Source organism: Eublepharis macularius, chromosome 17 (assembly GCF_028583425.1).
Source record: "Eublepharis macularius isolate TG4126 chromosome 17, MPM_Emac_v1.0, whole genome shotgun sequence".
NCBI classification, from domain to species: Eukaryota; Metazoa; Chordata; class Lepidosauria; order Squamata; family Eublepharidae; genus Eublepharis; species Eublepharis macularius.
In genome coordinates, this window is record NC_072806.1 from 30,785,565 (window position 1) to 30,799,382 (window position 13,818).

At 44.3% G+C, this 13,818-nt stretch overlaps 1 protein-coding gene across 1 annotated transcript; it reads right to left on the reverse strand.

Moving 5' to 3' along the window:
- Positions 1 to 1,962: 1,962 nt before the first annotated feature.
- LOC129345100 (pinopsin-like) lies at positions 1,963 to 11,771 on the reverse strand. The gene is made up of 5 exons (XM_055002092.1): positions 11,417 to 11,771; positions 8,443 to 8,625; positions 6,316 to 6,461; positions 2,350 to 2,589; positions 1,963 to 2,103 (listed from the first exon to the last, which is right to left on the reverse strand). The coding sequence occupies exons 1-5, from the start codon at positions 11,769 to 11,771 to the stop codon at positions 1,963 to 1,965; spliced, it is 1,065 nt and encodes a 354-aa protein (XP_054858067.1).
- Positions 11,772 to 13,818: the final 2,047 nt, after the last annotated feature.

A 13,818-nucleotide genomic window follows, 5' to 3' on the forward strand; every position in this document is an offset into this window, starting at 1 on the left:
TGTTGAACTACAGTGACCTTTAAGTCTTTGATGGAATGTCCTGGTAGATTGAAGTGTTCTCCCACTGGTTTCTGGACGTTTCCATTTCTAATGTCAGATTTAGAGAACTTGATTCTCGAAAGCTTATGCTACAATAAAATTGGTTAGTCTTAAAGGTGCTACTGGACTCTTTTTGATTTTGCTACCACAGACTAACATGGCTAACTCCTCTGCATCTATAGAGATATGTGTGTCTAGAGCATCACTGGAATACAAAGGGAACGTTAGGGGTTAAATATACATTACATGTGACACGAGTTGGGTCACAGATGTCTGAGAGCCAAGCTACACGTGACGAATGACACTTGAACGGCAAGTGAATACTCATGTGTATTCCTCCCTGTTCACTTGCCCTTCAAGTGTCATTCGTCACTTGTAGCTTGACCTGACTTTCAGTCACACATTCATGCAAGGATAAGCTTTTAAAAACCTCTCTGTCATGCCACACAATTCCAATGCTTTAGGCTTCCTTCCCACACCATTTTTGCCACTGGATATAGTGGGGGATATAGTGGGGCAAGAGCAAGAGCAAGGAGGGAAGTTGATGGAGGAGGAGATGGCAGAGATCAAAGGGGACGAGTGGCGCAGGTTGAGCAGGCCAGCGAGTGGACTGAGGGAGTCTGGGTGAGGTATACCGCCCCTCCTTCCACAGAGCAGGGTCCTGCAGCATCCCTGACACCCCTTTGACGTCACGGCCGGACACACCAGCGCCCCGCCTAGCGGTGGCTGCCGCAAGCCCTGACAGAGGAGACCTATTATCAGAGCAGTACCTGCTGGTTTGAAAGGAAAATGATGGATGCAACCTTTCTAGAAGGGCAGAACTGGCTTAAAAGTGCTTCTGCATTCCATAGGATTACATGCAGAATTTTGGACACTGAATCACAGCATCTCTGTAGTGTGGCCATCAGAACTTGCTCTCCCTTGAGTCTGGAGATTGCATTGAAAGCAGGCCAGATGGCTTCATATCTCCACTCTCTGCAAACTCTGCAACAGAGCAGAGCTTTTTCTTTGGCAAGATTTAATGTTATACCATCTGCAATCCTATATGGAAGATTTTAAAAGGTACCATATTTAGCGAAATATTGTCCCTGTAAGCTAGGTTGTATTGAAACAATCTCACATATCTTTTTCTATTGTCCCTTTTAAGTAGAAATTCGAAGCAAATATCTAAATGCATTTCTTGAAAATAAGACGTGACTCTCTGACCCCATTAAGATTTACTTCATTTTGAATGACTCCTCTCCGGATATAACCGAGAAATTCGCTTTATTTCTGCAATGTGCTATTAAGCTGCATTCTAATTAGATATAAAGAGTTATTCTGATGGTATATTTAATTGTAAGACTAACGTAGTTTGTATGTCATGTTTCACTTTATCCATTCTTACACTGATAAAGGATTGATGGATTGATTGATTGATTGATTGATTGATTGATTGATTGATTGATTGATTGATTGATTGATTGATTGATTGATTGATTGATTGATTGATTGGGCAGAACTGGCTTGAAAGAACTTCTGCAGCTCTCCAATCACAAACATTATCTTGTCTTAGGAAACAAACCAGTCTTGCAAGTTTTCAGTCGTTTGAGTCTAGAAAATGCCATCTGTGGCAGGTGCTGTGACAACACATCCCTGCCTACAAAAAAGAATTGGGGAGCGAGATGAAGGGCTAACATATAAACATACCAGTGCTTCAGTTTTAAAATATTTGTTAAAGGATAATGCACCAGAAGCACGAAGGGAGGTTTCTTCCAGCGGTTAGCTCGTTGGCTCATGTGTATGTAATGTTCAGATTTTCACTGTGAATATAGACCCTGCTGTATCCATAGTTAAGAATAATACATCTGTCTTCAAATGATGTTGCCCCCTCCCTCCCAAAATTGTATGTCTTGAGTATTGACCCATTGTCCAGCCACGCAGTTAGGTAGGGGTCACCTTATTTCCACTCCCTTTTGAGGTCAAGGCAAAGCTCCCATGAACAGCAATCGCAGCTGGAGTCATTTCCTGTGCTGCCAGCGGGACACGGCCACAGCTCATTGTGTTGAGGAGGCAGCTGCGGAACTGCACAGGGCAGGAAAAACGGGATTGATTGATACATTAAAAATGGACAAGATCAAGCTGTCCTCGGAGGCCATGAGAGATAGGGGGGCAAAGGGAGCTTCTTGGCTCTGCTGCCTCCTAGACCTCCCATTCATGTACTCAAAGACGAGCTCTTTCCTTCCCTCCCACACTTGGGGATGTGGATTTCTTTATGCCCTGATTTACAAAAAGGAGTCCTTGTGCTTTGCTAATTCCCAAGGTGCTTACCTGTTTGTTCATGAAGACGTAAATGATGGGGTTGTACACCGTGGCAGTCTTGGAGAAATAGGATGGCAGAGAGGCTAGTGCCGGCTGGATAGAGACATCCTTGGCTGTGGCAACAACCATGGCAAAAGTGGCATAGGGCAGCCAGCAGATGAGAAAGGCCATCACCATAGCAATGACCATCCGGGTCACCTCCCGCTCAGCACGCTGCGTTGTCCCTTGTTCTTTCTGCTGAGCTGCTACCTACATGCAGGAAGGAGGAGGAAAGCCACAAAAGAATGCCTCGCTAGTCTGCAGCGATGCCCATAAAATGGCGCACATCGAGGGAATGCTTTGCAGCCCATGTGATGAGAATCTGGGATTTGGGGTAAAGTCACAAGGGATATCTAAAGGACCAAGTGAAAATCTCTACGCTGTGCCATAACATGAGACGTTTGAGAGCCAGGCTTATACTCCTAAGAACGTAATAAGGCAATTCCCTGCGGGATCAGAACCTTAGCTTAGCACCTTTTTTCAACAGCTAGACCACCTAACACTTGCAACGTCTTCACCTGCTCCTCCTTGTGGAACTTCTCACAGCCAGTTCATATGTACTTTCATCAGTCACTGTAGTGTGAACTAACGATTTGCATATGTGTGTTGTCCATTGCTGATTAATCACCACAAGTAGAACTTTCATATGTATTTATTAAGAACCGAAGAAGAGCCCTGCTGGATGAGATCGGTGGTCCATCTGGTCCAGCCATCTGGAGGGCCAACAAACAGGCCATAGAAGCCTTCCCCTGGTGTTGCATCCTAGCAGTGGTACTCAGAGGTTTGCTGCCTCTGAATGTAGAGGTTCTCTTTAGTCCCCATGGCTAATAGACACAGATAGACTCTAATCCCCTTTTAAAGCCTTCTGTGCTTGTGGCCCTCACTATATTCACCATCAGCAAGCACCACCCTTTAATTACTCATTGAGGAAAGAAGCATTTCCTTTTGAATGTTCTGAATCTATTCACCATCAACTCAATTGGGTACCCCCAAGTTCTTTCCTAAGTATGGGAGAAAGAGGGGCTGTGGCTCAGTGGAAGAGCATCTTCTTCGCATGCAGAAGGTCCCACGTTCAATCCCCGGCATTTCCAGTTAAAAAAGGACCAGGCAGGAGGTGATGTGAAAGACCTGAGATGCTGGAGAGCTGCTGCCAGTCTGAATAGACAATACTGACCTTGATGGACCAAGGGACTGATTCAGTATAAGACAGCTTCGTGTGTGTTCCTGTGCGAGTGAGAACAAGTTTTCTCCATCCGCTTTTTTCACTCCATGAATACTTTTACAAACCTCTATCACATCCCCCCTGAAAAGCCCGAGACTTCTTAACCTTTTTTCATTGGAAAGTTACTCCAGTCCCTTAATACTCTTGGCTGCGCTCTTCCGTACACCAAATGCAAAAATGGGCAAAATGAAAGGCAGCGTACCAAAAGATTTTTTTTAAAAGGGAGGGAGGTCGATTCATACCTTTATGAATGTTGAAAAAGTAGGTGGGAAGCAGCACTTAATTACCTGCACTCTTCAACTACGTGAGCTAATCAGTTGGAGGGTGAGGATGGATTGCCAATAGAAGTAGATTGCCCAACTAGAAAGTAGGGATTTTCAGGTCCCATCTTGGATTACTACAATTCTAGGATCCTAATAGACAGCAGTATGCACAATTTGGCTGTGCCTGGTAGCCAGATGTCTCTTGTTCCTAGTGAGGAGAGGCTCTTTCACTTCTATTCTACAGAGGCAAAACAAGTGTCTGGTGAAGGGGTTTTGTAAGGGGAGAAGCTGAATGGAAATGTCTATAGCACTGCTTTGTCCAATCTGTGACACTTGTTCTGTGTTCCAACTCAAGACTCAGCCTAGTGCAATCTTGAAAAAGGCACAGGCTGCCATCTTCAGGACACTTTCCTGGGAGTAAGCCCACTGAATAACATGGAACTTACTTCTGTGTATAATACTGTTAGGTTTTTAAAAAAATGATTCCTGCAAAGAAGCCTATTAGAGGCTTTAACTGCTGGATGCCAAAGTTATAGTTCTGGTTCAGAGGCACAACATAGCACTCCTGTTTGTGAACTCCCAAGTTGTAGCTTGCACTAGGTGAAGTGTAGGCAAGGCGTCCATCCTGTTGCATTTATGTAAATTAAGATGGTAACTATATTCTAGCTCAGGATAGGAATTGTACAGGGGTAGCAGGGCCCTCACACAAGTGTGACATGCACGTTCATGAAGATTTCACTATTACTGCTACTGAAATGGGAAGGATTTGGAGAAGGTTAGCATGGCCTTTGTGCAGTGATGTTCTGGCAATCATAGAAATACAATGTGAACAACGCAAAACTGTTTCTAGTGATGCTCAATTGCATCACATTCTTCAGAAACCTTCTCCTAGGAAAAAACGTTGGGGACTTCAGATTCCCTACAAAAGATGCTCAACACATGACAAATTAAAGTTAGCCGTTCTTTTAATCAGTGCTAATCAATTGGGAGCATTGCCTTTTAAGAAATTAAGCCTTTTCTAAAATCAAGATAGTAAGACTGGCCTCTGCTTTTTAGGAGTTGTAAACATGCACACACAAACACAAGCTTGTAATATGTGTGAAGATGATTGCGAAGCTGTTCTTGATTCAAAAAGAAAGCTGGGATTTCAGGAAATCTAATACACTGATTGTTAAAATGATATTTCAATTGCAGATTTTAAAAAAGGTGGCAGAGGACAATGGCTACCATGGGGACAAAGGCTGGAAAAATGGCTGCCATGCGAGTGAGCTTGGGAAAATCCAATAGTTTCTCATCCACAGAAAGCCACAATTCAGGCTTTGCTGCAGACGTTCCCAAAATGGGACACCAAAGCAAGTTTGAAAATGATAGGAGAAAAGCTGGGAACCCCCGGAAAGTCCATGAATGCACCACAAAGCAGAGAGGAAGCAGGGGAAACCCCCCCCCATCTTTCCCAACACCATCAAACTCTGAGCAAACAATTTGTGTGGAAAAGATATTTGGTTTTTATATTTAATATAATAGTTCATTGTTGTCTGGTCTGGTAATATTGATTTGTTGTCCGTATTATACTATATTTTGGTGTGTTGTTGCCTAATTTTGTTGGTTTTATGTACTATACTGTTCTTAGATCAAGATGGGTAGCCGTGTTTGTCTGTAACAAAAGAAAAGAGCAAGAGTCCAGTAGCACCTATAAGACTAACAAAATATGTGGAAGGGAGTCTGAAGAAGTGAGCTGTGACTCACAAAAGCTCATATACTGTTCTCAGTACATTGTTTTTTGTTGTAATCTGCCTTGAGTCTCAATGAGAACGAAGGACTATAACCTAAGCTAGTAAATACATAGATACATGCATAGATCCTTTCCAAGACCTCAGACTGAGAAGGGTAATTCACAATACCTGCTAGCTGAGGGCACCTCTACACGATACTTTTCTGCACAGGAATGCACTCATTTTAACACGCTCTCTGCAGACACATGGGAGCTGCAAGGAACTGCTTCTTTAAAGAAAAGGAGAGCTCAAATGGGCTCAGAACAGTGCTGTAGGGGAAGGAAAGGCTCCTCCCTCCCCCCAGTTCAGTCTTCTCCTGTGGAAACCCTTCAGGGTGGTTATTTCGCCGATTTTGCTGCTCCGTGTGATATAGGCTCTCCTACATGGTTTTCATGCGAGCAAAATGCATGGGGTGGGGGGAGCGGCACTGGAGTCCTTCCCTCCCCCCACAGCACTGTTCTGAGCCTGTTTGGACTTTCCTTTTTGAATAGAAGCAGTTCTCTGCAGCTGTTGTGTGACTGTGGGGAGCACATTAAAATAAGTGCATGCCTGGGCAGAAAAGTATAGTCTAGAAGCACCCTTATGAAACGGCAACCTATTGGAGAGACCAGGGCAAATGTCCTGTTACCAAACCCACACACACCCCTCACCCATGCACAGCACCGTCAGTAGTACTCACTGCTCGCAATGTCAAAAGTAAATTGACGTAGGAGAAGAGGATCATGCTGAGAGGCAGAGCAAAGCACATCACAAACAATGCCAGGATGTAGCTGTTATTGTTGGCACCGCCCATGTACCAGTTTGGTCCGCAGGACGTTCCTAAGCCTGGAAATCAAGTGCGTAGAAAATTCATTCAAAGTCACTGGAGAAATGAGGGACTAGAAAGGGAATCTTTTTCATGCTGGGATCAAGTGAAGAGGAGAAAACGTCCTGGCTGGAAGAATTCCTGTTCTTACTGCCCAGTTTCAAAATTTAATATAAAAGATACCAAGGTATCCATTGAGGTTTGCTTCCATCAGCTTTTAAAGGTTGAATTTTAAACTCGGGGGGGGGGGAGAGGGACAAACAAACACAACAGGGCCAAGCTACAAGTGACAAATGACACTTGCCTGGCAAGTGAACAGACTCACGTGTGTTCCTCCCTGTTCACTTGCCATTCACTTGCTCTCCACAAGTGAGCAAGTGAATGGCAAGTGAACAGGGAGGAATAAACGTGAGTCTGTTCACCTGCCAGGCAAGTGTCATTTGTCACTTGTAGCTTGGCCCACATTGTGTCAAAAACAGACTTATATCTGCTTCTACAGCAGTTTTTTCTGAAGATTCTGTTCTAGAATATTGACAAAGTCACTTGAAACATTAACGCAAGCTTTCCGTACTCCCCAGATTTCTCCTATTGAATCTTTGGCCCGACTCTATGCTAGATAGGAATACCAGATCTCTTGTTTCAACATTGGTTGCCTCTGCTCGTCTGGTCATTGCTAGGAACTGGAAATCCCTCGTAGGCCCTTTGCTAAAAAAATGGTATCAGGAAATCTGGGAGCAATATTTGATGGGTAGGATTATGCATAATCTGTTTTTTGGGAACTTGCATATGGTAGTCCCTTTATTCAAATATGATGAAATATGGAAATCAGTTTTAGATGTTTTAAATGCCAAAGATGTGATCCCCTCAATGCAACAAAGTTTAAATGCCTGTTTATTGTAATTCTTGGGTTTTTAACAATTTGCCAAGAATTGTTTTGATCATTTCTTTTACGGTTTAATTTTAATTCTTTTCTTGTATTTTATGGTTTTATCGTTTCTTGTATTAAATCTTTAATCATAAAAAAAACTTTTTAAAAAAAGAAAAGAAACAACACAGGCAAACTCAAAGCAGGCATTGATTAACTGGAGCCTTTGGAAATACTTCCAGCACTGACAGAAGGCAGGCACTCCTGGTCAAGAACCACGAAAAAAATGGATACCCCACAGCCAGGAGAAAATATACTCAAGACAATCTACAACTAATAATTAAGTTCACTTTATATGTATTTAAATAAAGCAACTGCCTATAAATATATCATAAAGTGCTCAGTGATTCAAGACTCAAGATCCATTCCTCTATCCATCAGACAACACACATTTTCAAGAAATGTGTGTGTGTGTGTACACACACACCTAATTCTAGAAGAGTGTTTAAATCACTACCAACGAGTCCAGGGAAAGAAGCTCCGAGTGATTGTCTTTAGACCTTTTAATTCCATGTCTTTTCTTCTTTTCCAGGTAATTTCATGGACAAAAAGGATGGCCCAAGTCCAAGCCCTCCTAGCCCTAACTGAGGCCGGCTATTACACAGATTTCGTCTGAACACTTTCTCAGGGGCAAGGATTCAGGCCACTTGAATATAATCACCGTATATCAAAGTAACTCTTTCATCCCAAGAAGTGGCACATGCCAAAGATTCTGTTGTGCCACTTCTCGGGATGGCTTCTTGTGCCATCCTTTTTGTCCAGGAAATTACCTGGAAGAGGTGAAATTGACAGAGCTTTCCAGGAGGCAAAGATGAAATTAACAAATCCTCTGAGGAGCAATCTCTGCCTGCTCTGTCATTTTAAACTAAGCTTCCCAGCTAACATTGCGTCTCCCTACATTTGACAAACACACGCTGAGGCATCTTGTGTAGAGAGACTTTGAAACAGCAGCCATATCCATGGGTCTTACCCCTTTAAAAATTTCTAATCCTCCATTAGTAAATACAGGACTTCACTCTCCATTTTAGTAATTGATGGGAATGCAGATATCACTAAAGCAAACCCAACATTCTTACCTTCTGGGACATAGCTGCTCCAGCCAAACAGTGGGGGAACTGTCCAAACTAATGACCACACCCATGTGTAAAGGCAGCCAATCACTGCATGCCTTTGCTGGAACCGGAAATCACCCACTGGTTTGCAGATTACAAGGTACCTCTCGAAGGCCAAGATTGCCAAGGACCAAAGGCCCACAATACCTGAAAGAGGGACAGAAATATCAACAGGCCCAGACATGTCCAAGGATGTTCTTGTTGATTTCGTCCTCCAGAAAACTGAGGTAATGGCTGTCTAGTGAAGGACACAGTCATGCCTTCCTTGAGCATCAGGGCACATCCTTAAAAGAACTTCACCACCCACCCCTTGAAAAATAAATGTATGGCACAAATATTATTCTAAGTGAGCTTGGGACGTGATGAAACCACTTCAATGCTAACCACATTTATTTTTTAAAAATAATGTTGAATATTTTAGTCATTGGGGTCACAAAGAGATAAACTACACGAGACGAATTACACGAGAACACTCAAGTGAACGAAGATGCAATGTTAGCCAGGAATCGTCGTTTGACTTTCACTTCTCTCTATAGATCCAGCAAAGATCGCTCCTCAGAGGGTTTGTTAATAATTGACGGAGCCTTCCCAGAGGCACAGAAGAAATTAACAAACCCTCTGAGGAGCAATCTTTGCCGGCTCTGTAGAGAGAGATGAAATTCAAACTACGCTTCCTGGCTAACATGGCATCTCCCTTCACTTGAGCATCCTCATGTAATTTCTCTCTTATAGTTTAGTCCTAGCCTTCCTCTTTAGGTGGGGTTGCAATATTTGTACTTTGGCCAGATCTTGCTTTGAGGGGGGAGAGGGGTGGCAAAATGGCTGAAGGATGTTTGATCTCCAAAGCATCTTGGCTGAGAAGATTGAGCTCCTAAAAGTAAGAAGCTGGCCATCTGTAACCACCCACCTAGCCAGACTCACCATCTTCCTGGCTGAAGGGGGATGAACTTACAAGCAGGCTCCCATTCTTTGAAAGGAAACTCGCTTCACACATTTAAAACATTCGAAAAAATCATTGGCAGAGTGGATTGGTGGACCAGAGGAACTGGGCGCCTGCTGACCCCATCCTGGCTACAGCTCTGAGAAGACGTTTCCTTGGGCTACCAAAAGAGACCTGTATACAGGTTCCCTTTGCTGAATCAGAAACTGCAGGCATGGATGGGATACAACCCTACATTTTGCACTGCAATGCACTTCTGGGCACAGGCAATGTGGGTGGAGATGTGTGTTCTCATTTGCAATGCTGAGGGCACAGAAACACACTTCCCCACCTATGTGCTTGGGCTACTAGCCAAGGATGGCCTTTTCTTGTTTCGGGCCCTCGTCATAAGGCTTGTGCTGTTTTGTTTCACGTTTAGAGCCCCACCAGACCTTGTTGGGGACCCACTAGCGCACCTGTAATTTTCTGGCTACAGGCTCATTTCTAGGGATTTATCATTCAGACTTTCGAAGAACTCATTCTTGTGTTATATGACAACCATCCCTAGAAGGGTATCTAGGGAAGTGTGAAAGGGTTCCCCTGCTGGTCTCCTGTTGACGGGGGATCACAACTCCCCTCACCCCGGCTTTCCACTGATTCGCTAAATATTGTCTACCAGTTCCCATCTCTTGGGATATTTTGGCTGGGTTAAGCAATATGGGCTGCCACCTAGAGTTTTATGTTCTTTGAATTTTATGTTTTTCTTTTAATGTGATTTTACTATGATTATATTACATGTAATGTTATCTGCTCTGAGCATGCTTGTAAGGAGAGCGGACTATAAATTTAATAATAAAATAAATAAGTTTTCACAAGCAATGTTCAAAGAAATCCCTCCCTTAATAAATCAGGTATACCAAAATGTTGTCATTTTCTTGTTTTTTTAACTGACATTTGAACTACCACCTTGAGAACTTTTACTGAACAAGTATAGTGGTTAGAGTGTCAGACTAGCATCTGGGAGACCTGGGTTCAAATCCCCACGCTGCCATGAAAGCTTGCTGAACTCTCAGCCTAATCTACCTCACAGGGAGGTTGTAAGAAAAAATAGCAGCGAGGAGAAGGAAGTAAGCCGCTTTGGATCCCCCACAGGAAAGAAAGGTGGTGTATAAATGAAGTCAGTCAATCAGTAAATTAATTAAAAAACATATGTATCCACAAGAGCAGGCTAGGAACCCCCTACTTTTAACCTGCCTCTTCCTCCAAGGAGCTCAGGATGGAAGGTGTACGTGATGTCCCCTCCTCCATGTTACCCTCCCAGCAACCCTGCATGTAGGCTAGGATGAGAGAAAGTTACTCTGCAAGATTCATGGCTGAGGGCCTTAGACAGTCCTCAGCTTGTGTCTTGGTCTGCCCTGAGGCCTACCGATCAGATCAGATATGCACATATCCTGCCAGAAACTTAATTTTCAGGTATGTGGGGACCCAATTTACAGTGACTAGGCAGAAGGTGCTTAAAATCCCATCCCACCCCCGGTGCCACTTGTGCCCCATAAGTACACATTGAGCTCTCAATGAGGCAAATGGTGCTCCCTCGGGGTTACTTCAGGACAGGAAAACAACACCGAGGGAAGGCTTAAATCCTTACTCCTTGTGGGCTGCAGTCCAAATCTGAATCAGGCCCCCACATGCCTAGGAATTATGTTCTAAGCATGGAACTACCAGTGCATGTCTGATTGTCAGTAGCCGAGGCAGAAGTGAACACAACCTGAGCATTGTGTAACATGTTGGGCCCCATGTGGAGTTGGAAACTAAACCTGGGTCTATTCAGTCCTGTTCTGCAACGCTAACCACTATACTTCCTTGCCTCTCATGATCTCCTGTCAGCTGCGCCTCAGCTGCAATTTCATGAGCTGCCCTTTTCTCAATTTTAGCCCCCCCCATCCAATATGGAGTCAATAATACACACATACACAGGCACAGACACTCACACAGGGCTGTTGTTCTGATCAGCGTTACCTGTTAAGGAGACCATGAATCCTTCAAACTGGCATGCCGTCTTGCCAAACATGAAGAAGCCGACAGTATTATTGGCAAAGCTGATGGTGCTGCCAAAGAAGGTGACAAGGAGGTCAGCCGCGGCTAAGTTCACCAAGATGTAGTTCAAAGGGGAGCGGAGTTTTTTGAACCGGATGGAGACCACAATGACGAGCCCGTTCACTAGGGATGCCGAGACTGCCACCAGCCCCATAAGCACAGCCACTGCTCTATAGATGTTTTGTGAGGCCAGGTAGGGCCATTGCGGCCCATCAAAAGGGCTGGGGCTGGAGGTCCCATTCTTCAGGTAAGCTTGGGATGCATTTGAAGTTTGCATTTCAAAAGTATTGAGGATCTCTACCAGCCAGGCTAGAGCCAGCAACCAATCCTGCAGGCCACCTTTATAAAAGCACAGGTGCGTCTGGAAGCCGAGGAACATCTTGACATTAAGACTCCATAATCTTTCTTAAGCCCACCCAGGTCATCATAATCAGCTCTTCCCTTGAAAAGCAGATGAAGCCAGGAGAATTTTGCTTACAGTCTCGATGAGTGAAAAACCACCCCCCGCCCCCATTAAAGTGAGTGGGAATTTATGCCAGCTTAAGGGGGTAGCTTGTTTAGTTAAAATGTCAAGTTCCTGTAAGCGGGATTATCTATGCCCTGGATGATTATTTCAAAGACTAATTATTAGAAATTGCTGGTGGAGGCACCAGGACACACACGCCCAGTTACTAGAAGAATGGAATTTTTGCTTTTTTCCGTGTGTGGCCCTGAAATGGGCTGTGAGGCTTCTTTCATTATAAACCGTAGGAGAGAAATAGAGATGTCAGACTAGGGTTGCCAGCCTCCAGGTAGTAGCTGGAGATCCCCCGGAATTACAACTGGTCTCCAGGCCACAGAGATCAGTTCACCTGGAGAAAATGGCTACTTTGGGGGAGGGACTCTATGGAATTATGCTATGCCAAGGTCCTTTCCCTCCCCAAACCCCACTTTCTCCAGGTTTCTCCAGGTTTCATCCCCTAGATCTCCAGGAATTTCCCAACTTGGAGCTGTCAACCCTATGTCAGACCCACTCTGGTCAAGTAGATGAGACCTCCATCCCCTGGAATATGAGAATATCAGAATTGCCTCACTGGATCAGAGCATTGGCCATCTAATTCTGTATCAGTGGTTAAGTGGTTTGGCTGCAAATCAGCACTCTGTTGGTTCGAATCCCGCTACTGCCATGAGCTCAGTAGATGGGCCTTGAGAAGCCAGTCCTCTCAGCCCCAGCTTCCCAGCTGTACTGTGGAGATAATAAGAGTGGTATATAAGTGCGGTTGTTGTTGTTATTTAGTTTCTGTCAATTGCCAACCACATGTCCCCAAGAAGACCCAAAATGGGCACAGAGGTAAAAACCTCCCCCTGTTGCTGTCCCAGCAACTGGCAACCTCTGAACATGGAGTTTCTAATTTAGACATTGTGGGTCTCCTAACACCCTGTCAAATCATCTAAGCTAGTGGCCATCATCACACCCCACAGCAGTGAGTTCCATAAGTTAACAAGCTGGCCATGGAAGTCTTTCTGAGGGCGAAGGAGTGTCACACAGCTTTTTGTAGTTAGGCTTACCATTTGCCTGCCTGTGGTGGGCAAATTCCCACTCTGGACTCCATCACTTGTGTTTGATCAACTGAACAACAGGAGAAAAAATGGGGAAGGGGGAGAAACAACATTGCAGCTGCTATGATATCACCCAGAAGCAGGGCTCATTTCGAGGGGGAACACACAGGAACGCAGTTCCGGCAGTTCCCCAAAGAGGTCACATGACAGGTGCCCCCGCTCACCTAACTCTCGGACATTTTGGGCCCGTTTTGGCCTAGATTGGGGCCTCTGATGGGTGGTGGACCACTCTCCCACTCATCAGCAGCCTGATCCTGACCATTTTGGGCCCCTTTTCAGCCATTTTCAGCCCCTTTTTGCCATTTTGGGCCCAATTTCGGCACTGATAGGTGATGTCAGGGGGTGTGGCATATGAGACCAGACCAGATTCTTTGTAGAAGACTCTGGTTTTTGGTGTTACCTATTTTGAGATATTTTACTGATTGATTTATTGTGTTCATATCCCTTGGAAGTTATTTATTTCTTTGACTGACATTGAGTAAATTGGTTGTAGTTGTTGAATGTAGTTTCATTGTTCTGTAATATCTTTGGGGGAATTCTTTGGTTCTGTACTGTTCCAGTTCCCCCTTAGTGCCTTTTGCCCCTGTGCTTAGCTAATCACATCTCGTCAGCTCCAGTGGCTACCTCACTAGACTTAACCCCAAAGCAACCTAAGCCCGTGGCCCTTTCTCATCCTGTATTCCATTATTTCATTTAATTGACAACGTCCAAGACAAAATTTTGAA